General features: G+C 44.8%; 1 protein-coding gene across 2 annotated transcripts in view; it reads left to right on the top strand.

Annotated features, from left to right (window-relative positions):
* The first annotated feature begins 557 nt into the window (after positions 1-557).
* Positions 558-23,235, top strand: part of TMEM65 (transmembrane protein 65) — a 71,199-nt gene continuing 48,521 nt past the window's right edge. The window contains exon 1 of one of the 2 annotated variants that reach the window (XM_044293559.1): positions 558-1,414. In XM_044293559.1, coding sequence (XP_044149494.1) covers positions 1,144-1,414 — 271 coding nt within the window. In that variant the 5' untranslated portion in view covers positions 558-1,143. The remainder of the gene's footprint in view (positions 1,415-23,235) is intronic. The other variant, XM_044293560.1, reaches the window with a different exon arrangement.

The raw sequence follows: 23,235 nt of genomic DNA, 5'->3' as shown, positions 1-23,235 counted from the left end.
AGCAATTATATTAGGATGGTTGGCCAGAGCAGACACTAGCGGATCGCTAGTGTCTGACAGCCAAATATGTGACACCGAAGTGGTAGAAACCCTTTAAAGGCATAAAGGGAGATTTATCAAGACTGGAGCAACCATATTCTAGCTTTCATTTTTCTTAGCTCCTTTGGAAAATGAAAGGTGGAATCTGATTGGTTGCTACGGGCAACTAGGCCGGTTTTCTTTTGCCCCGGTATTGGTGTTATTTGGTGGGGCTCATATTGTGGTGTTCTACTACAGTCCTTCTGATTTGTCTGCAGGTCCCTGTTCAGAACATGATTTTTCCATTAACAGTATACTTCACCTGTAATATTTTTTGTATTATAGAAGTAATTTTGCAGATATATTGCAGCGTATTCCCCTTTAACCATAATTATTGCCCTCTCCACTGGTCACTGACCCTCAAACGCCCCTCCAAACAGCACAACGCCACTGCGCCTGCGCCAGCCGTCGAGGACGCGCCCCGCGTGACCGCGCCGGGCTGGCAGCTTTCCGCGGACCGCGCATGCGCCTTGTTTGACACTGCCAGGGAGCTGAGAGGCGAGCGCTCCACGCCTCTTTCCCGGGGACTCTGCCCGTGCTGCTGCTTCTGCTTCTGCTGCTGCTGGCGGCTCCCAATCCCGGCTGAAAGGTGACCTGGACATGGTGCTCAGGGCAGGGTGAGTGGCTCCCCCCTTCCTTCCCAATATAGACCCTGGAGGTGGAAACTGGATGCACCCGAAGATCCGGACTATTGGCAGACTCTGATGCATGCTCGGCTGCTCCTTACAGCCCTAGAGTGATCCAGCCTGTGCATGCTGCCCCCTATGTACACAGGCTTATAGCTAGAGGCAGGCACCTGTCCTGGGCGCTGACATGTGTGTCTATAGTGCACAGCAGATCCTACACTGACTGATACATTGTATCATCACACCTACCTGTACTTACCTGCTCTGCATTGTACCTACCTCTACAGTATTACATACTGACTGTTACTACATGACACATCACATCTAGTCACTGCCATTGTTTACGTCCCTATGCACATTGCTGCGCGCTGACGGACCCTCCTGTCAGGCTCGCCTCTCTGTTGACCGGTAGGGTCTCGGTAGCACTTCCAAAAGGACAATGTCGATGCTTGCGCTGTTGAGCCGGACTGTTCTGCGTCCCGCCTTCCAACCCAAGGCGTGGAGCTGGCTGGGGACGAGCGGCAGGAAGAATCCGGGGACCTCCGTCTTGCAAAGCTGCCGGCCGTTGGGCACGCACCCCAGGAAGGAGCCCATGGAGTCGCTAAACACGGCGCAAGGAGCCAGGGACTTCATCTACAGCCTGCACTCCACCGAGCGGAGCTGCCTGCTGAGGGAACTGCACAGATTCGAGTCTATAGCTATTGCACAAGGTAAGAGCGCTGTGGTCAGAGGAGCTTACACTTTATTTTTCCCTTTAAGGGCTAATATGATAGGGCATGGGGGGGGGGGGGGGGGCTCCAGCTGTTGTGCAGTTACAACTCCCAGTGTGCACACTTGCTCAGCTGTTCTTGAAACTCCCATAGAAAGGAGTGGAGCATGCTGGGAATTGTAGTTTCACAACTGCTGGAGTGCCGCAGGTTTCTGACCCCTGTTATAGGGGGCACAGCCTATCCATGGGGCCCCACGTGACTTTGGGGAGTAACAACAAATGTCTCGGAAGTGTTTGAATTTGAACTCATGACCAGTGTGGGGGTTAGGAATTGTAATAAGGTTATAATGGTACAAAAGGGAGCTTTTCAGGAGTGGTCGCAAGTCCTTTCTACTCCGATGATCTGTTATTGGAAAAGATCGGTGACAACCAGTCATAATCTGCTTAGTTATGGTGGAGTGGGGGTTGTATCCGTTCCTTAAAAGGCAGCTTCTCCATTCAGGACTGTGGGAAAGAAAGGTGACAACCAATACGACCGCTATTATAGCTGTCACAGGGGTTGTCAGCCAGATTTCCTGGGGTCTTGAAGGAAGAATCTGCTTAGTTATGGAGGAGTGCTGGGTGTATCCGTTCCTTAAAAGGCAGCTTCTCCGCTCAGGACTGTGGGAAAGCTGGGTGACAACCCTGGCGAGGTGATGGCAGGCTGCACTACTGCTGTGGAGAAACTGCATATTAAGTGCATGATGTTCCCTTTAATCCGGCATCAAATAGATGCTGGATTTATTGGTCGAGTCATAAAACTGAAATAAATCTATAAATACAGATTTATTCATATGTAGCAGAGCCAGATATGTTGCCTTGTGGTGACAAAATGTAGTTGTGACAAATGATAAACTCAGCACTGCTACATCTGGCAGTGATGCCCACTTTTTAACCCAGCTCAACACAACATAGAAAATTCAGGCGTCGACTCAAGCGCTGCCCATGAAATGGAACGTATCAGGCCGGCGACTTCCATCTTGCCCGGTGTCAGATCTTGCCGCGCCGCTGTGAGTGTCACGGTGATCTGCCCAGCTGTTACCGTAGAGCAGCCGGGCAGTGAGCGCGTCGTGGAGAAATCCGTCCGTGACTGTAAGAATGTTCTATGAGCTTAGTAGGTACTCTGTGTGTAGAGAAGAGTAGTGACACTCGGAGTTTGTAATTTGGCAGAACCCTGGATGTTTCTAGTCAGTCCTCTGAGACGCCCCCAATAAATAGTGGCGATGAAAATCTACATCTTTCTAATTTATTGTTCTGCACAAAGCATCTCAAAAGAGCTCGACGGTGACAAATTCAGCACTGCTACATCTTTACGCCGATGTAGCAGAGGTGTTTCTTGAACTGCATTGTTTTTGCCTACTAATGGAATAATAGAGTAGCTTCCCCTTCCAGCCCTGTGACACCCATTATGAGATCACCATGCCGTATGCCACATGACAAACCCTGCAATGTGATAGCCTCAGCTCTGCTACATTTGTGTATTTATATCTTATTGATTTGCTAGAAGCCTATTTCATATCTCGTATACAGCCCACAACTAACCAATCGGTGTCTGCTCGTGGTGGTTACTTGCTGATTTTATTCCATATGTCATAGAGCTAAACCAGAGAATAATCAGTGATCTGGCCCTTTAAATCTTCCATGATTGAAGTGGCTCCTACCCTTGCTAACAGTGGTTGGTCACAGTGGGTGTACTGCTGCAAACAGACAATTGTAAAGGCATATAAGGTTAGGGTGTGTTCACACGGTGCAGTTGTGCTGCTGTTTTTGCTGCTTGCATTTTTATCCAACCAAAACTGGTGTAAAGGAAAGCTGGCTTAGTTGCCCATAGCAACCAGTCGGATTCCACCTTGCATTTTTCTTAGCTCCTTTGATAAATGAAAGGTGGAATCTGATTGGTTGCTATGGGTAACTAAGCCAGTTCTACTTTACACCAGATTTGATAACTCATTCATTCATTTTAGGCCTCATGCACGCGACCGTAGTTTCTGTCCACAACTGATCTGGATCTTTTACGAATCGGATGCAGACCCGTTTATTTCAGAACAATAGAACATGTCCTATTCTTGTCCGTTTGCAGATGAGGATAGGACACTTCTAGAGGAGTTAAAAAAAAATATATGGCAGCATGCACACAGCCGGGATCCGTGTTTTTCGGATTCGCGACTTGGGGACCGCAGATTGGATACGGTCGTGTGCATGAGGCCTTAATGGGTGTAGTTACACACTGTCTGTGCTTCACGGACCATTTATAGGTCATGCTCTGAAAATTAAAGGGGCATATTACCGTTGACTATTTTCGTCGCTTCCATAGGAATGAATGGGGGGCGGCCGTGTACGCGTGGTGCACCCTCCTGCGCTTTGTCGGCTGCGTTCTAAGGATAGGTGCGAGTCCCAGATGTGGAACCCGCACCCATCAGACATTGGGGGTGATTTGCCCCCAATGTCCAAGATGGGACAACCCCTTTAATATTCAGCCGTGCAGTGTCAGTGGAACACGGATGACACATGGACCAAACATGTGGCAGAAATCTTCACGTGTGAATAAGGCCTTAGGGAATCAGTGATTGGAGGAGAACTACAATTCCCATCGTGCGTTGCCGGGAGTAGTCTCACTGGTGTCAGGAGGCTTTTACACTACAGTCTGCTCCATCTGTTCTCCAGGACAGAAATAACTCCGTCTTGGTTGCGGCCTGCTGTCTCTGTTCAGTCTTTAATTGCCTCCATACATTTAGTGGAAAATCTGAGGTGGCGGCCTCCGGTTTGGCCTGTTCTCTGGTGAGGGAGTCACCTCGTGTGATGTGCGGTGAATGCAGGAGTCAGCTGGCTTCAGAGCAGTGATTCATACTGCTGGAGCCTCCCTTTATTGTGCTCCCCCTCCCCGGCCTGTGTTTGCTTTCTTAAACCTAAAGTCCTCAGCTCTGGTGAGCGCCATCTCAGCCCCCGCTATGTATGGGAATGTATCTAGAGGTTGTCAGCACCGGAGACGGGTGACAGAAACCATTGATTGTGAGGGGAGAGTCCTGAACGTCCTGTCTGTCATCACATTGAAGGAAGAAGTGGAACAGTCACTATAGCAACCAGTCAAACCACACTACAAGCGACTAAGGGTACATTCACACGACCGTATTTTTGGCTCAGCATCCGTTCCACAATTTCAATGGGGCCGCAAAACATGCGGACAGCACACAATGTGCTGTCCGCATCCGTAGATCCGTTCCGCGGCCCCGCAAAAAAGATAGAGCATGTCCTACTCTTGTCCGCAATCGCGGACAAGAATAGGCATTTCTATCATGGGGCCGGCTACATTCACACGGCCAGTATCCGTGTTTTTGCGGATCCGCAATTTGCGGACCGCAAAACACATACGGTCGTGTGAATGTACCCTAAAGATGTAGTCTGTTGCTGTGGAAGCGAATGGTTGCTATGCACATCAACTATTTTGTATGACAAGAGTTCTTGCGGTTGATGCGCAGTTTTACTCCCATAGAGCGGTTGTGTGACGGTCACACGATGCCCGACCGAAAAGTTCCATCCAGTGTGATGACTAGGCAATGAAAAAACATTTTTTTTCTTTAAAAAAAAAAAAGTTTTTTTTTAATTGCAAAACAGTAGTAAAATGTAAAAAAAAAACTATATGTATTTGGTATCACTGTAATCGTACCGACCCAGAGAATAAAGTCATTATGTTATTTATACCAAAAAATGGACGCGGTCATGTGACTACAGCCCAGAGCGGTAAAAGAAATACATTACAGAATTACCCATTCCTTCATCAATAATTGTTTAAAAGGATTTTGATGCAAACTGGAAAACTCCTTTACGCTGGGTTCACACCTGAGCGTTTTACAGCGCGTTCAAACGCGCTGTAAAACGCTTAAGACATAAAAACCAATGCTTCCCTATGGGAAGGGTTCACACCTGGGCGTTTTAGAGCGCGTACGAACGCGCTGTAAAACGCCCGACGCTCAAACAAGTACTTGAGCTTCTTTGGGGCGTTTTGACGCGCGTTTGTGGCCATAGGACACTGCAGTCAATGACACAAACGCGCGTCAAACGCGCGTTTACTATTACAAAAAACGCGCATAAAAACGCGCGACAAAAACGCGCGTTTTACGCGCGTTTGAGAAACGCTCAGGTGTGAACCCAGCGTTAAAGGGAACCTGTCACCGGGATTTTGTGTATAGAGCTGAGGACATAGGTTGCTAAATGGCTGCTAGCACATCTGCAATACCCAGTCCCATAGCTCTACATAGTAACATAGTAACATAGTACATAAGGCCGAAAAAAGACATTTGTCCATCCAGTTCGGCCTGTTATCCCGCAAGTTGATCCAGAGGAAGACCCCTCTCTAGTAGCTATAGCCTGTAATATTATTAAGCTCCAGAAATACGTCCAGGCCCCTCTTGAATTCCTTTATTGTACTCACCATCACCACCTCCTCAGGCAGAGAGTTCCATATTCTCACTGCTCTTACCGTAAAGAATCCTTTTCTATGTTTGTGTACAAACCTTCTTTCCTCCAGACGCAGAGGATGTCCCCTCGTCACAGTCCTGGGGATAAATAGCTGATGGGATAGATCTCTGTACTGACCCTTGATATATTTATACATATTAATTAGATCTCCCCTCAGTCGTCTTTTTTCTAAAGTGAATAACTCTAATTTTGATAATCTTTCAGGGTACTGTAGTTGCCCCATTCCAGTTATTACTTTAGTTGCCCTCCTCTGGACCTTCTCCAGCTCTGCTATGTCTGCCTTGTTTACAGGAGCCCAGAACTGTACACAGTCCTCCATGTGTGGTCTGACTAGTGATTTGTAAAGTGGTAGGACTATGTTCTTATCACGGGAATCTATGCCCCTTCTGATGCAACCCATTATCTTGTTGGCCTTGGCAGCAGCTGCCTGACACTGGTTTTTGCAGCTTAGTTTGCTGTTTATTAAAATTCCTAGATCCTTTTCCATGTCAGTGTTACCGAGTGTTTTACCATTTAGTATGTACTGGTGACTTGCATTTTTCCTTCCCATGTGCATAACTTTACATTTATCAGTGTTAAACCCCATCTGCCACTTATCTGCCCAAGCCTCCAGTCTATCCAGATCCCTCTGTAGTAGTATACTGTCCTCATCAGTGTAAATTACTTTACACAGTTTAGTGTCATCTGCGAAAATTGATACTTTACTATGCAAGCCTTCTACAAGATCATTAATAAATATATTGAAGAGAATGGGGCCCAATACTGACCCCTGAGGTACCCCACTAGTGACAGTGACCCAATCTGAGTGTGTACCGTTAATAACCACCCTCTGTTTTCTATCACAGAGCCAGTTACTTACCCACATACAGACATTTTCCCCCAGTCCGAGCATTCTCATTTTATATACTAACCTTTTATGTGGTACAGTGTCAAATGCTTTGGAGAAGTCCAGATATACGACATCCATTGATTCGCCGCTGTCAAGTCTAGAACTTACCTCCTCATAGAAACTGATTAAATTAGTCTGACATGACCGATCCCTCACGAAGCCATGCTGATATGGCGTTATTTGCTTATTTCTGTTGAGATGCTCTAATATAGCATCTCTCAGAAAACCTTCAAACAGTTTACCCACAACAGATGTTAAACTTACCGGCCTATAGTTTCCAGGGTCTGTTTTTGGCCCCTTTTTGAATATTGGCACCACATTTGCCATGCGCCAATCCTGTGGGACATTCCCTGTCAGTATAGAGTCTGCAAATATCAGAAATAAGGGTCTGGCTATGACATTACTTAATTCCTTTAGGATACGGGGGTGTATGTCATCCGGTCCTGGCGATTTGTCTATTTTAATCTTTTTAAGTCGCTGATGTACTTCTTCCTGGGTCAGACAGGACACTTTTAATGGGGAATTTATTTTTGCATTCTGCATGTCATCTGACAATTTATTTTCCTCAGTGAATACATTGGAGAAAAAAATATTTAACAGCTTTGCTTTCTCCTCATCGCTCTCTGCGACTTCCCCCTCATTACTCTTTAAAGGGCCGACACCTTCAGATTTATACTTTTTAACATTTATATAATTGAAGAATATTTTAGGGTTAGTTTTACTCTCTTTGGCAATTAATCTCTCGGTCTCTAGTTTGGCCGCTTTTATTTGTTTTTTACATGTTCTATTTTTTTCCTTATAGTTTTTCAGTGCTTCCGTGCTACCTTCCTGTTTCAGTGAATGATATGCTTTCTTTTTGTCATTTATTGCTTTCGTTACAGTTCTATTTATCCACATTGGTTTCTTTTTATTCCTTAACCTTTTATTACCATACGGTATGTACCTCTTACAATGAGATTTTAGGATGTTTTTAAAGATATCCCATTTTGTGGCTGTATTTTTATTTTTGAGGACTTTGTCCCAGTTAGTTTGGCCTATGGCTCTGTGTGCTTTTATTGTGTAAAAAAACCGATTTGATAGATATGCAAATTAACCTGAGATGAGTCCTGTCCCTGACTCATCTCACGTACAGGACTCATCTCAGGTCAATTTGCATATGTATCAAATCGTTTTTTTTTTACACAATAAAAGCACACAGAGCTATGGGGACTGGGTATTGCGGATGTACTAGCGGCCATCTAGCAGCCCATGTCCTCAGCTCTATACACAAAATCCCGGTGACAGGTTCCCTTTAAGTAAGCCCCACCTCACCTTCCGTTCTTTACGGATTTTCCTGGTTTTCCTCAGTAATGTTACATGTGAATATACAATCTTGTCACGTCCTATACTTTGCTGGCGCTAAGTGTGACGCGTTGTACTCTGCTGTCTAATCTGGTGCTCGTTGATTGATTTAATTGTCGGAAATTGCTCTGAACGCAGGCTGCTTAGGAGGCGTCATTGATTTCGGTACCGCGGCAGCGCTGGCGATGACTTTGACCTCACAGATATCAGCTGTCACATATGACACCTTTGTGTTTTTCTTGTAGGCAGTGTTCACACCGGGCGTTTTACGTGTGCCGCCACCAGTTCCGTTCTGATTTTCCTAAGCTCATAGTGTCACCGCGCGTGCTCGCGTAAAGATAATAGGGTTCATTTATCGTTCCCTTTGCGCCAGATTTCCGCCTGAAAAAAGTAGCAAATATATTGTTGTACAAACATTTTTTAACTTTTTTATTTTAACACTGCACTTGGTACTCTCTTCCCCCCCCCCCCCCAAACAAAAAACTGCTGTAAGGAGTCTTAGTAAATGACCCCCAGATTTAAACTAGATCCCCCCCCTCCCCAGCAGCACAGAGTATTTCAGGAGCAGATATGTGAGCTGATCTCGAGGTAAAGGCATCACAACTTGTTGCTTCTACCACGTGGGACCTGACCTGATGCGTAAAGCTCGACGGATCTTGTTTATGTAAAGGGGGGGGGGGTTCATCAGAGTCGGTTAATCATGTCCGTTATAGCGTGTGTTGCTTTGTGGCTCCGTTGTTCCTGTTTGTATCTCGTTAATCCCGCAGATCTTAGGCCCCTTTCACACGGGCGAGATTTCTGCGCGGGTGCAATGCGTGAGGTGAACGCACCCGCATTGAATCCTGACCCATTCATTTCTATGAGTGGTGATTTTCATGCATCACTTGCTTTTTACACGTAACGCAGGCCCCATAGAAATGAATGGGGTTGCGTGAAAATTGCAAGCATCCGCAAGCAAGTGTGGATGCGGTGCGATTTTTCACGCACGGTTGCTAGGTGACGATCGGGATGGGGACCCGATCATTATTATTTTCCCTTATTACATGGTTATAAGGGAAAATAATAGCATTCTGAATACAAAATGCATAGTACAATAGCGCTGGAGGGGTTAAAAAAATAAATAAATAAAATGTAACTCACCTTAATCCACTTGTTCGCGCAGCCGGCTTCTCTTCTGTCTTCTTTTGTGAAGAATAGGACCTTTGTGATGGATCATGTGATGGACCATGTGATGAGCGCAGTGACGTCATCAAAGGTCCTATTCCTCACAGAACAAGACAGAAAAGATGCCGGCTGCGCGAACAAGGCGAGGTGGATTAAGGCGAGTTTTTTTTTTTAACCCCTCCAGCGCTATTGTACTATGCATTCTGTATTCAGAATGCTATTATTTTCCCTTATAACCATGTTATAAGGAGAAATAATACAGTCTACACTACAACTAACTCAAACCTGAACTTCTGTGAAGAAGTTTGGGTCTGGGTACCACAGTCAGTTTTTTATCACGCGTGTGCAAAACACATTGCACCCGCGCGTTAAAAACTGAACATTGGAACGCAATCGCAGTCAAAACTGCATCGGGACGCATCCGGACCTAATCCAGACACGCTCGTCTGTAAGGGGCCTTAGTAATGCGCTGCAGGGAGAAGATCAATGACGGCATACAACCGCCCCAGGACCGCTGTTACCTCTATGGCGGTTCGCAGCTTGTGGATTATAATGATACTGTGTCTGATAACGGCTTTATCTGCTCAGGTTTTTATGATTGCAGTTAAGAAGCCCCACTGGGGTAGTTTAACATCCGGGGTGCACTAAGGCTGTGCACATGTTGGGGATTACACACGTTTTTTTTCCGTGCAGGTTTTCTTGCACAAAAAACGCAGCCCAATACAGTATAAGCAAAGTGTATGAGATAAGACAAATCCTGCATAAATTTATTTTTATTTTTTTTGTTTAACACGTGTGGTTTTTGTTGCAGAAATGCATGGAAATCTGTCTGGATTGTCTGTTTGTAATCCGGCACCCGTGTGCAGGAACCAAAAAAGTTGCGTGTTCTAGAAAAAGGCTCCTGCAACCACCTAGCAGTGTACATTAAACCGATGTGCGATAAAAAGTTCTCAGGATCCGACACCCGGGTCTCCCACCGATCAGCTGTTTCAGAAGGTATTGGCGCTCCTATGAGCGCCGCGGCCTGCTTGCAGGTTACTAAGCAGAGCGCCATACATTGTATAATGGCAGGGCTTGGTATTGTGCCCAGCCACATTCACTTCAATAGGGCTGAGCTGCGCCCAGGCCACGTGACCGATGAACGTGTCGTCACTGGTCTAAGAAAAGGGAGAGAAGGCTGCAGCGCTCACAGGAGTGAAGCTGCCTTTTCAAACGGCTGATCAGCAGGGGTCCCAGGTGTTGGACCCCCAACGATCAGATACTGATGACCTATCCTGAAGATAGGTCATCAGTTATAAAGTCTTGGAAAAACCCTTTTTAACATTGCAAGCCTAGATACTACTATAAACCTGCCCCTGTGGCCAAAAATATAACTACTATAATACTGCCTCCTATGTACAATAATATAACTACTATTATACTGCTCCTATGTACAAGAATATAACTACTGTAATACTGCTCCTATGTACAAGAATATAACTACTATAATACTGCCTCCTATGTACAAGAATATAACTACTATAATACTGCTCCTATATACAAGAATATAACTACTATAATACTGCTCCTATGTACAAGAATATAAATACTAAAATACAGCCTCCTATGTACAAGAATATAACTACTATAATACTGCTCCTATGTACAAGAATATAACTACTAGGAGAGGAGGTTGGGAGGCTTCGGCCTACCCGACATATACCTTTACTACAAAGCATCGATGCTGAACAGAGCTATGAGCCTCATCTCCTGGCGCCCTCTCGGCCTTGTCTCCCGACTGGAGTGTTATCTGCTCTCATATAGGGACAAGTTAGTTCTTTGGGGCTTACGCAAATGTACTGCTAATAATAAGTTCACCTCGCCACTATGGAAGGGTTTGTTACTGGAATGGACCAAACTATATGGGTCCTCTACCCTTAGGTTCCCAAGCTTGAGTCTCCCCTTAGATCTGCTGCAGGCGTATGTACACCCGGCCACCTCTGATGCAACAGGAATTTGGGCTATACTAGCCAACTTTAAACTGAAAGACATCATTACTGTATCAGGTGCCTTAAATTGGAGTAAGATATATGAAATCCCGAGGGTTCAAGGAGCCTCTTTCCTATCGCTTATGGCGTTTAAGAAAGACTTGGCGCTTTTGGAATCTTTGCCCAGGCCCACGGTTGATCCCTCTTGGTTGGAAGGTAAAATCGCTAACGCCCTTCGCCCCAAGAAACCTCTCTCCACGTTCTACAGGGAGTTACTCTCCTCCGCACCTCCAGACCTGTGGTTCCTTGCAGCTTGGGAGAAGGAGCTGTCTCTAACTCTGTCAGAACCTGAAAAAGCGTTCATCCTCACACACTCACATGGTTTCAACCGTTGTATTAAAATCCAGGCAAACTCTTATAAATTACTTACAAGATGGTATAAGACGCCGGAATTCCTTCACAAGCTCAATCCCGCTATCCCAAACGGCTGCTGGAGGTGTGGAGGAGACATTGGCTCTTTGTCTCATATTTGGTGGAGCTGCGAGAAAATCAAACCGTTCTGGGTTGAAGTAGGGGCAGCTATAAACAGGATATGTAACATCCAGATTACCTTAGATGCAAAACTCCTGCTGCTCTGGTGCCCAAATAGCACGCTCACTCCCTCAAAGTATAACCTACCAACCATGCTTATTACAGCAGCCCGACTGCTGATCCCTCTTTTATGGAAAAATGAATCAGCCCCTTCGTTCTTGATGTGGACGGAAAAAATTGACCAATTATATCGGTTTGAAGAATTAGCCCACTGGGAAAATGACTCTAGAGCAGTTTTTGTAAAAATGTGGTCTCCTTGGAAGCTATATCGCAATTTCTAGGTTTAGACATGTCTTGACTTAAGATGTTGATTGACATCCAATTCTCCCCCTCCCCTCTATCCCCCCCTGTTTCACCTTCCTTTGTCTTGTTATAATCCCCCCTCGTCAGATATTTGTTCATTTTTGTCACTTTATTATTTGAAGTCGTGTATGCCATCATTTTGCACATATTGTGCTTGCTGATTATGCACTTTTCCAGCTGCGTCTGGACACAAGATGTATGATTCTCTACATGACTGTGTATATCTCTCAAATAAAAAGAAATTTGATAAAGAATATAACTACTATAATACTGCCTCCTATGTACAAGAATATAACTACTATAATACTGCTCCTATGTACAAGAATATAACTACTATAATACTGCCTCCTATGTATAAGAATATAAGTACTATAATACTGCATACTATGTATAAGAATATAACCACTATAATACTGCCTCCTATGTACAAGAATATAACTACTATAATACTGCCTCCTATGTACAAGAATATAACTACTATAATACTTCTCCTATGTACAGGAATATAACTACTATAATACTGCTCCTATGTACAAGAATATAACTACTATAATACTGCTCCTATGTACAAGAATATAACTACTATAATACTTCTCCTATGTACAGGAATATAACTACTATAATACTGCTCCTATGTACAAGAATATAACTACTATAATACTGCTCCTATGTACAAGACTATAACTACTATAATACTGCTCCTATGTACAAGAATATAACTACTATAATACTTCTCCTATGTACAGGAATATAACTACTATAATACTGCTCCTATGTACAAGAATATAACTACTATAATACTGCTCCTATGTACAAGAATATAACTACTATAATACTGCTCCTATGTACAAGAATATAACTACTATAATACTTCTCCTATGTACAGGAATATAACTACTATAATACTGCTCCTATGTACAAGACTATAACTACTATAACACTGCTCCTATGTACAAGAATATAACTACTATAATACTGCTCCTATGTACAAGAATATAACTACTATAATACTGCCTCCTATGTACAAGAATATAACTACTATAATACTGCTCCTATGTACAAGAATATAACTACTATAATACTGCCTCCTATGTACAAGAGTATAAGTACTATAATACTGCTCCTATGTACAAGAATATAACTACTATAATACTGCTCCTATGTACAAGAATATAACTACTATAATACTGCCTCCTATGTACAAGAATATAACTACTATAATACTGCTCCTATGTACAAGAATATAACTACTATAATACTGCTCCTATGTGCAAGAATATAACTACTATAATACTTCTCCTATGTACAAGAATATAACTACTATAATACTGCTCCTATGTACAGGAATATAACTACTATAATACTGCCTCCTATGTACAGGAATATACTTCACAGCATCATGGGAGTACAGTACAGTAGTCCTGTGCAGGAAATGCAGCCATCACTTGGACCACTCGCTGGTCTGATGCTGTGGTTGTGCTGTTTTTGCTATATTTTTGCTCAGAATCTCCTCGTCTGCCAGGACCAGATGCAGCTGAGATTTGCCTCTTGGGGATCGGCAGGTTAATTGCCTTTGAGGAGAGGTAGAGATATATTTGTCCGGATGATGGATGCCGCCTGGCGTCTGGTCCGCGGCTGCAGTCAGATGCTTTATTCAATCTATTTTGTGGTGAGGCCGATCTAACGACTCAAGGTTGCAGTGAATCCAACATCCGGAAGCGGCCATCTTGTGGTCCTAAAATGCCAAAGTGTAGGTCCTTCCCCCATAGACCTAACATCTGTATTCATCTGGGCTGAACCCTGCATCTCTCCGTACATTTAGCTATTATCACAGGGGCAGTAACTTGATGTCTGACCATTTCCTCCTCCCATTAACCCTTTATGCCATAATAGGGGGTCAAGGGAGGGATTGTCCAAAGTGGAAGACCCCTTTAAGGCTACTTTCACATTTGCGGCAGAGTGATCCGGCAAGCGGTTCCGTATGCCAACTGATGGCATTTGTAAGACTGATCAGGATTCTAATCCGTCTGACATCCGGAAAAAACGGATCCGGCATTTTTATTTTCACATTTTTAATGCCGGAATCGGCACGAATACATTCCTATGGAAAAAAAAGCCTGATCTGGCATTCAGACAAATGTTCCGTTTTTTGGGCCGGAGATAAAACCGTAGCATGCTGCGGTATTATCTCCGTCCTGATCAGTCAAAACGACTGAACTGAAGACGTCCTGATGCATCCTGAACGGATTGCTCTCCATTCAGAATGCATGGGGATAAGGTTACATTCACACATCAGTATTTTTCTATATCCCGAATTTCGGTCTGTTTTTTGCGGATCCGTTGTTCCTGAAAATGTTTCCGTATGTCATCCGTCTTTTGCGGATCCGCAAAAAACGGAAACATGTATAAATTTCACAAAGCAAATAAAGTTGTTTGGATTTCTTTGAAAAAAAAAAAAAAAAGTGAATAAGTGATTTCTGTGGGCAGGATTTAATTTCCAGGAACGGATTCCGCATAAAACGGATGACATACGTAATCACATACGAATGTCATCCGTTTTTTGCGGAACCATTGACTTTGTATTGTACCAGGATCCGATTTTTGCGGAAAAGAATAGGACAAGTTTTATATTTAATCGGACATGCGGAACGGAACAACGGAAACGGACAGCACACATTGTGTTGTCCGATTTTTTTTTTTTCCAGGACCCATTGAAAATGAATGGGTCCAGATCTGGTCCTGATCTGTTCTGCAAAAAAAACGGAACAGATCAGGAAAGAAAAAACGGACGTGTGAATGGACCCTAAAACTGATCAGTTATTTTCCGGTATTGAGCCCCTAGGACAGGAACTCTATGCCGTAAAAGAATAACGCTAGTGTGAAAGTAGCCTTGGTAATTATTACAGGCACTTTTTAAAAGCCTAACACCTATCAGCAGGATCAACCCTATTCAACCGGGACATACTTCCTGGTAGGGTTGATCCTGCTGATTATAAAGATACCTGTCTTGTGAAAATTATTCTTTATGCAAATGAGGTGCCCTGAAGAGCTAATTTTTCTGGAACACCGCAACCAATTTGCATAAGACAGGTATTCTTTTAACCAGCAGGATCAACCCTAGGCAGTATGCTTGTTATCATAGGGTTCATGCTGCTGACAGATGTTCTTATACGACCCCACAATGCAGAACCACGATGTCCTGGGCGTTGATGGGCACCTCGTTCACACTTCTCCTTGACCAAGGGGAACTCCTCTGCTGTTTTCTTTCTAAAGATTATATTTTTTTTGCCTCTGGATGTAGTTTAAATGTTATATGCATTATTATATATGATATTATATGATCATTTAACCAGTTATCGTTCTTAAAGGGGTATTCCGGATAAAACCTATAGCGCCCGTCCACTGCTGCCCCATTCATATCTATGGGACTAGCTGAAACAGCCGAGCTCTGTGTTTCTGTCAGTCCCAGAGAAGCCGCAGTGTCTATGTGATAAAACCTCTAAGCCGGAATCCCCCTATAGACGGAGTGCGCACAGGTTGTAGTGGCCGGCATGTCCTCCTGTACTGGTGAGCAGTGGAAAATGGGAGTTATTTTTGGATTTACTATAGGTAGGATCAGTGCTCGCCCAGTTTCCAGTTCAGCAGTAAAGGGCGCACTGGTTGTATTTTATTACGTGTAATTACGCCATTCACACCATGCAGAGAGTAACCGCTAGATCGTATCTCATGGAAAGACGTGGCAGGAGTTTTTATTCTGAGTTGGTTTCAGTTTATGTGCTGGTTAATTTCTTAGTGTAACAAATGTGAGGTTCTCCGGGCATAAACTGACCACAATAACTGAATATAATATCTATGAATCAAGAAATATTACATATTATATTAATATAGTTATTGTGGTCAGTTTATGCCTGTAGAACCTCACAGCATTTTTCACATTTTCTTATTGATTTTGGTCTGTGGGCACCCGGCAAGTGGGTGTAATCGGCATATTCTGATATATTGATTTTATATCCACATATATCTTAGTCCGTTAGTTTTAATTCATTTATTAGTATATCTTACGAAGGGTCTGAGCTTTGTTGGTCTGCTAGAGAGCGTCAAATTCCCCTGCCTAAGCATAGACATAAATCTTTAACATTCTGGCTACCTGCAGCCACCACTAGAGGGAGCTTACTGCATACTGTTACACATTGAGCTCTGTAATAACACTGGTGTGCGGTAAGAGCTCCACCTAGTGGTGGCTGCCGGTAGCCAGAATGTTATATTTTAAATTTGTAACGTATGCAGGGGATTTGGAGCCTAGATATAGAATATTAATAAGTAGTGAATTTTGAACCAATTGAAAAAAAAAAAAAAAAAAACAGGAGCAGATCGAGGGGTGTTATAAAATAAGCAAACATACCTTACTCGCCTTTTAAATGTCCCACCTCTTCAGCGTAGCTGCCCCAGTCTCCACTAATCTTGGATAGGTAACATGCTGTTCATCGTTTACGTGACCGCTGCAGCTATTGATTATTTTAGTATGTTTTCCGTTATAAAAACTCATCAGACCCCCCGAGCTACCCCCCGCCCGTGCCATCAGCTCCCCCCCGCCGTGCCATCAGCTTCCCCCCCCGCCCCGTTAAAACTCATCAGACCCCCGAGCTACCCCCCCGCCCGTGCCATCAGCTCCCCCCCGCCCGTGCCATCAGCTCCCCCCCCGCCCGTGCCATCAGCTCCCCCCCCGCCCGTGCCATCAGCTCCCCCCCCGCCCGTGCCATCAGCTCCCCCCCCCGGTGCCATCAGTATTCTGTGCCATCAATACTCTGTGCCACCACCCCTCCTATGCCATCAGTCCTATGTGACATCAGTCCTCCGTGCCCTCAGCTCCCCCAGTGCCACTATCCCAGCGCCGGTGAAATACTTACCTCTCCTGTAGGGGTGCCGCCGACACTTTTTCACATGCTACACTGTCCTCCTGACGTCACACAGTGTCAGGTTATAGTGCACGCGTACGTGCACTATGTCCTGACAATGTGTCAGGATCCAGTGCAGCGCAGTGCGGGCTGGCGGGGGACCACGGAGCATGAGTGATAGCAAGAGCTTTACTCGCGCTCCATGGTCGCATGACACAAACGAATCATTGATGCAAATTTTTTGTGTTGAGTTACTCGAGTAATCGTTGCAGCCCTAGTCCTCAGCAGTGACTGGTTTGTACACGTTACACTTCTGGTTCAGGCAGGGACTGGAAGCGGAGGACAAGGGAGCTTGACTGTGCCTAGTATTGCAGGTTAGACACTTTTATTGATGGTCAGTGTATGTCTTCTACATCTTCTAGTATTTTGTGGTCAGGCCTCCGTTACGGATATGAATGAAGCAGCTCTCTCTGCCTTTCTCTCAGCAGAAACTCACAGCGTAATCTCAAGCGCCAATCAGCTGCAAAGTTATACTTAGCCAATCATCCAAGGCTTTTTCTCTCTGTGGGCCTGGATCTAATCAGTGCAAGGCTGGCATCAGCACCTGGTAGGGCTGGGTAGCTGCTGCTCGGGGTATAGTCCTCTGCTCTCCTGGGTAAGGTTACAATGTGCACCTCAATACAGCATCCACCTCCCTCCACCGGAAGGATGCTTAGGGCTCTAGGATGGCCTTGGGTAAAGTCTGAGAGGGTGGCATAGGTGCCCACCATGACTCTTTATTGCCAACCACCGACCTCCACCCTTAACTAAGCCTCGCAGCCAGCAGGCACTTCTCAGAAGGGAAGTTGTAGTTGTGATTGACAGGCGGTGTGCGGTCTTCATTCATAGACATGGATGGGTTTCGTCTTGCTGGATTGGCGCCAGTCCATTGTGTGCATCTATTGCTGTCCAGCACTTTGCATTTCACAACCTGTCTGTGGGGGGACGGAGGTGCTGCTGGTTTTGGAAGTAAACAGCCATGTTTTCCTAATCCTAGTTCTGGACAACAACTTTAAAGGGGTATTCCATTTAGAACAGGTTGTATAAAAAAAAAAGGCAAAGTACGTCCAGAAATACAAGTAGGACTAAAGAACGAGAGAGAAATTCGGCATCCGATAAAACGGAGATGTTTATGAAGCGTCTTAAAACCGGGACAGCGGAGTGACTACGCGTTTTGTAGCGATTTGAAGGGGTATTCCGATCTCAAGAGTTATGGCATATCGCTAGGATATGCTGCAAACGTCAGGCACAGGTGAGTCCCACCTCTGGGACCCACTCCTGTCTCCAGAACGGGACCTCCAACGTGAGAGCACACCACACATGCAGGTCTATCCTCCCTTCTCTTCGGGGGCACAGAGGTGGGACCCGCACCGATATTACATTTGTGGCATATGGGAGTAATAGGGCCATAATGGTTGAGACGGGACAACCCCTTTAATTGTCATCATGGCTCAAACATGGCAAAACTGGCATATGTGGAGTCACCCTCGTAGTGACTGGCATGAGACTGATACAGCTTCTGTGAAGGGAAAAGACCACACTGTAACAGAAGACGAGGAGCACCTACAGTAATAATACAGCGACAGTGATTCCTCGTTGTGGTTAAAACATTAGAAAGTCTCTGAATTCTAAAGATTTCCTAGATAATTGTTGTTACTTGGCGGCATCACAGTCTCCTGTAATTATTACCGCGTGAAGGGAGATTAAAACAAGGGTTTTTATTGTAGTCAAAGAGTGAAATATTAAAGGGGTTCTCTGATTTGGACTTGTAGGTAGGTTTCCTTAAAGGTGTTTTCCTGGGACTGAAATATTGATGATTTTTTCCTAGGATAGGTCACACATATCAGTTCTGTGGCAGTCCGACTACCGACACCCTCCTGATCAGCTGTTTAGATGGTCTGCTTTGGTCCAGAACAAGCACCAAAATATCACAGCTCCATTCCCCGTGGTAGTGGCCGCGAACGGTACTGCAGCATTAAATTACCATTCACAGCCACTATCCAGTGTATGGAGCTGTGCTGTTCCAGTACGTGTTCTTGAGCGCAGCAGCCAAACAGCTGGGAGGCAGACCCCTGCCAAACTGTTAGGGATGTTAAAGGGGTTTTCCGAGATTTTTCCTCTGGATAGGTCACCGGTATCTAATTGGTGGGGGCCAACCCCCGGAATACCCACTAATCAGCTGTTTGAGAAGGCACAAATGCTCACAGTAGCGCCGTGATCTATCTGCTTACCAAGCACAGCGCCGTACATTGTATAGTGAATTTATTCAGCAACTTAGTGAGACGTTTCAACCGTTATGGTCTTTTTCAAGCCTAGACGTCCGCGGCGCTACTGCGAGCACCAGGGCCTTCTAAAACAGCTGATTGTCGAGGGTCCCGGGTGTCAGACCCCACAGATCAGATCCCGATCACCTATCCTATTGATGATAATACGTTTTTATATAGCACCAACATATTCTGCAGCCGTGTACACAGAATACCTCCTCGACACCAGTACCATGTCAGGTTTGCGGACACTTAGGTTGGGATCAAGTTCATGTGTCTATAATGGAGCAGAGCCTTTCCCAGAACTTGTTTTCCATAATAATAATAATCGCCTGATGGTGGCGGTAGTGAGCGTGTAACTGTTATAATCTCATAATCGTCCAAATATTGTTAAGGGATTAAAGTGAAATAATCTGTATCATTAACATTTTCGACAAGCCGACCCCTCCCCCTATTATATGACACACTGTACCTCTCATTACGGTAACGTACCATGAATACCGCAGCTGCAGTAGGAGAGGAGGATTCTCTATCTGCTTGTCAGCATTAAAGACTATGGACATGTTTGGGGACATTTTTTATTTTTTATTGTTGTATTCTACAAATTTTGGGCTAAAAATTGTTTTTTAAATTGGTCTTTATTAAAAATATTCAGAAGTTTTTCCTATATAGCTCTGTTGTTTCTCCTTCACAGTGAACCGGTCAGGCTGCCACTCTGATGGCTCCATCTGTAGCCTTTATCTCTGAACTGCTGACAGCTCATAAACACTCATTCAAGCAAAATTGTTATCAAACTGATTGAGCTGTTAGGAAAGCACAGATCGAGCCGTCAGACTAATTCCTTGACGGATCCAGTGTTAATCAGAGAGCCAGCTAGTCTGCAGAGGCACCAAAACTGAAAGCTGTAGCGGAAAAATTTTTGAAAATGTTTAATGAAGACCAATTTAAATAATGATTTTTAGCCCAGAATAATTGAATGGAATGATAAAAAATTGCCCCATGATGTCCATAACCTTTAAGGCACCATTCGCCCATTTCAGATTTAAAGGGGTTGTCCGGGTTCAGAGCTGAACCCGGACATCCCTTCATTTTCACCCCGGCAGCTCTCCTGACATGAGCATCGGAGCAGTTCATGCTCTGATGCTCTCCTTTGCCCTGCGCTAAATCGTGCAGGGCAAAGGCATTTTTGGAGATCCGGTGACGTACCGGGGCTCTCCATGGGGCTGCCAGGAACCCCGAGACGTTACTGGCACTGATGGGCGGGATTTAGCGCTGCCCTAGCCAGTAAAACGGCTAGAGCAGCGCTAAAGCCTGTCTATCAGAGCCAGTGATGTCACCGAACACACCGCCCGGCCGTGTGTTATTGAAAACAAGAGACCTTGCCCTGCGTGATCTAGCGCAGGGCAAGGGAGCGCATCGGAGCATGAGATGCTAGCCTCAGGGGGCTGCCTGGGTGAAAAAAGGTTATGTCCGGGTTCAGCTCTTAACCCGGACAACCCCTTTAACAGGCAATCTGCATCCCATGAGGACCCAGAACCCCGCTCACATGCAGTGGAAAAAACAGGGGGAGATTTTTGGCGCAGACCCTGAAAAAATCGAGTTGATGGTGAAAATGAATACCTTTCTGCTGCAGCTTTCTGCCTATCACAGCCCAGTGGGCACGTCCTTTCTGTTGCAGCTATCTCCCTATCGCAGCTCAGGGGTTGTGTTCTTTCTGTTGCAGCTCTCTCCCCATCACAGCTCAGAGGGTATGTCCTTTCTTCTGCAGCTCTCTCCCCTTCACAGCTCAGAGGGCCTGTCCATCTCCAGGGCACGTGTTCTTTCTGCTGCATCTCTCTTTTTGTAACAGTCACAGCATCTAACAGTAGATCTGGCAGGTGAAGGAAAGAACTGAGCACGTGCGACCACCTTGGCATTGTTATTGATGTGGATGTAGAAATTAGAAACAGCAGGTGGCGTTAAAAAGATATATTTTATTGAATAACTCTGTGGCTATACTACATTTTTTATTACATGAAATTTCAAAAGTATTCACACCCAGGCTTGAAAAATGTAGAATATTATTATTATTATTTTTTATGGCGACGGGTTTACTTTAAGGTCTTGCTGTAAATTCTGATGTTCCTATATTTATTTCTTGCTAGGTAAATATCTGTATGGAGATGCCAGATCTCCGGAGCCACATGATCGGCATTCCTCCACTCGAGCCGTATGACTGCTCTCATTTATATGGAATTCTTCGAGGCGCTCCTGCCAGATTAAACATAGCAGGGTCTGTGCCCCGCTGCGACAGACGTAAAATCTGTGAGAACCGCCTGATGTGCAAATAACGTATGAAAATCCAAAACATTTAGTGCAACATTTTTTGGGGGAGATAGGTTTGAGTAACACTCCTGTTGTTTGTATGCAGCCCCTATGCAGACCTACATGTGTTTCCATGGTTCAAGACCAGGGATGCCCAACCTGCGACCCTCCAGCCGCTGCAAAGCCCAGTATGCCCGGACAACCTACAGCTATTAGGGCATGCTGAGAATTGTAGTTTTGCAGCAGCTGGAGGGCCGCAGGTTGGGCATCTCTGTTCTAGACAATAACCCCCGTGTCCAATGCGATCCTGCTGTCACACCCTCTGCCTCGTGATAATTTACAGATAGTAGTAGGGGAGGGACGCGGGACCGCAGCATCAGGACACACAGGGGTTGCTTGTTCCCTGTAACCATGGAGACACATGGGTCAGCCTGGGAGCTGCGTTCATTAGAGCGTATTATGGATCGGCTTATTTTAGGCACATTTCCTCATTTGCATAACATTTCTGATTGCGGATCCATTACAGAGAGCAGCAGAGCTCCAGAACAGAGCGCAGACCGAAAATTGACTAGTCATCCCTGTTATATGAAAACCTGATCAGACCCATGGCGGGAGAGTGGAAGTAGTGGTAGTAGTAGTTTCCAAACTTCAGGGACATACGGTAACACATGCTGTGTTTATGAAAATGTTACGATTTTACCATTTTCTTTTCTTTACGTACTACAAAGGTCAGAATATTGCACCTATTCTATACTTTGTGTTTGCGAGATCTCTGATTGCTGTCAGTGAATGGGTTTATGGTATACATACAAAGGCTAATAAGCTGTCCTAACAGAATCCTACTCACAAGAATCTTTCTGTTCACAGACAGCAAGCAGAGATCTTGAAAATGCTGAAGAGAGAGTATATTGTAAAACGCCTTTTAGGTCGGATTCACCCCAAGCAGTTTTTCATATTTTTTTTTTTTTTTTTACCAGAACAAGGAAGGGATGCAAAAATAGGAGAAATATATATAAATCTTTTTTTTTTTATAGCCTTTTAAGATCTGCGACTGACTTTGGTTGGAGGAAACAAATCGGAAACCTGGCCAAGCTCATGCCCACTGCTGCTCTCTAAGGGTACATGCGCACGTTCAGGTTTTATGTGTGGAGAATCCGCCCTGAAATGCGCAAGTGTTCGCAGTGAACTGAGAAAATCCGGTCCGGAAAAACAAAATAAATTTGAAAGGTCAAAATCGGCATCGTGTACATAAGAATTTCAAATTCTCATAGAATACAATGCGCTTGACCTACGGTGCGGATTTTCCACATGAAAATCTGCGCGGAAGTTCCGCACGCAATCCTGATCGTGTGCATTTAGCCTAAAGCGTCCGAAGTGAAAACTTAAGCAACTTTCAAATAGGTCTTTGTTAAAGAAAAAAAAAGAAAAATCTCTATATGTCTCCATGGTAACAGACTACAAACTGTGCGCGGTCTGGTCCTGCAGTTGTATGTTATGGTTTCTCTGCGCATCTTAAGTTTTGACGTGTACAGGACACAAACCGTGCGCGT

Source organism: Bufo gargarizans, chromosome 5 (assembly GCF_014858855.1).
Source record: "Bufo gargarizans isolate SCDJY-AF-19 chromosome 5, ASM1485885v1, whole genome shotgun sequence".
NCBI lineage: Eukaryota > Metazoa > Chordata > Amphibia > Anura > Bufonidae > Bufo > Bufo gargarizans.
The sequence above is the reverse complement of the archived record's forward strand: the minus strand, read 5'-3'. Positions and strand labels throughout refer to the sequence as shown.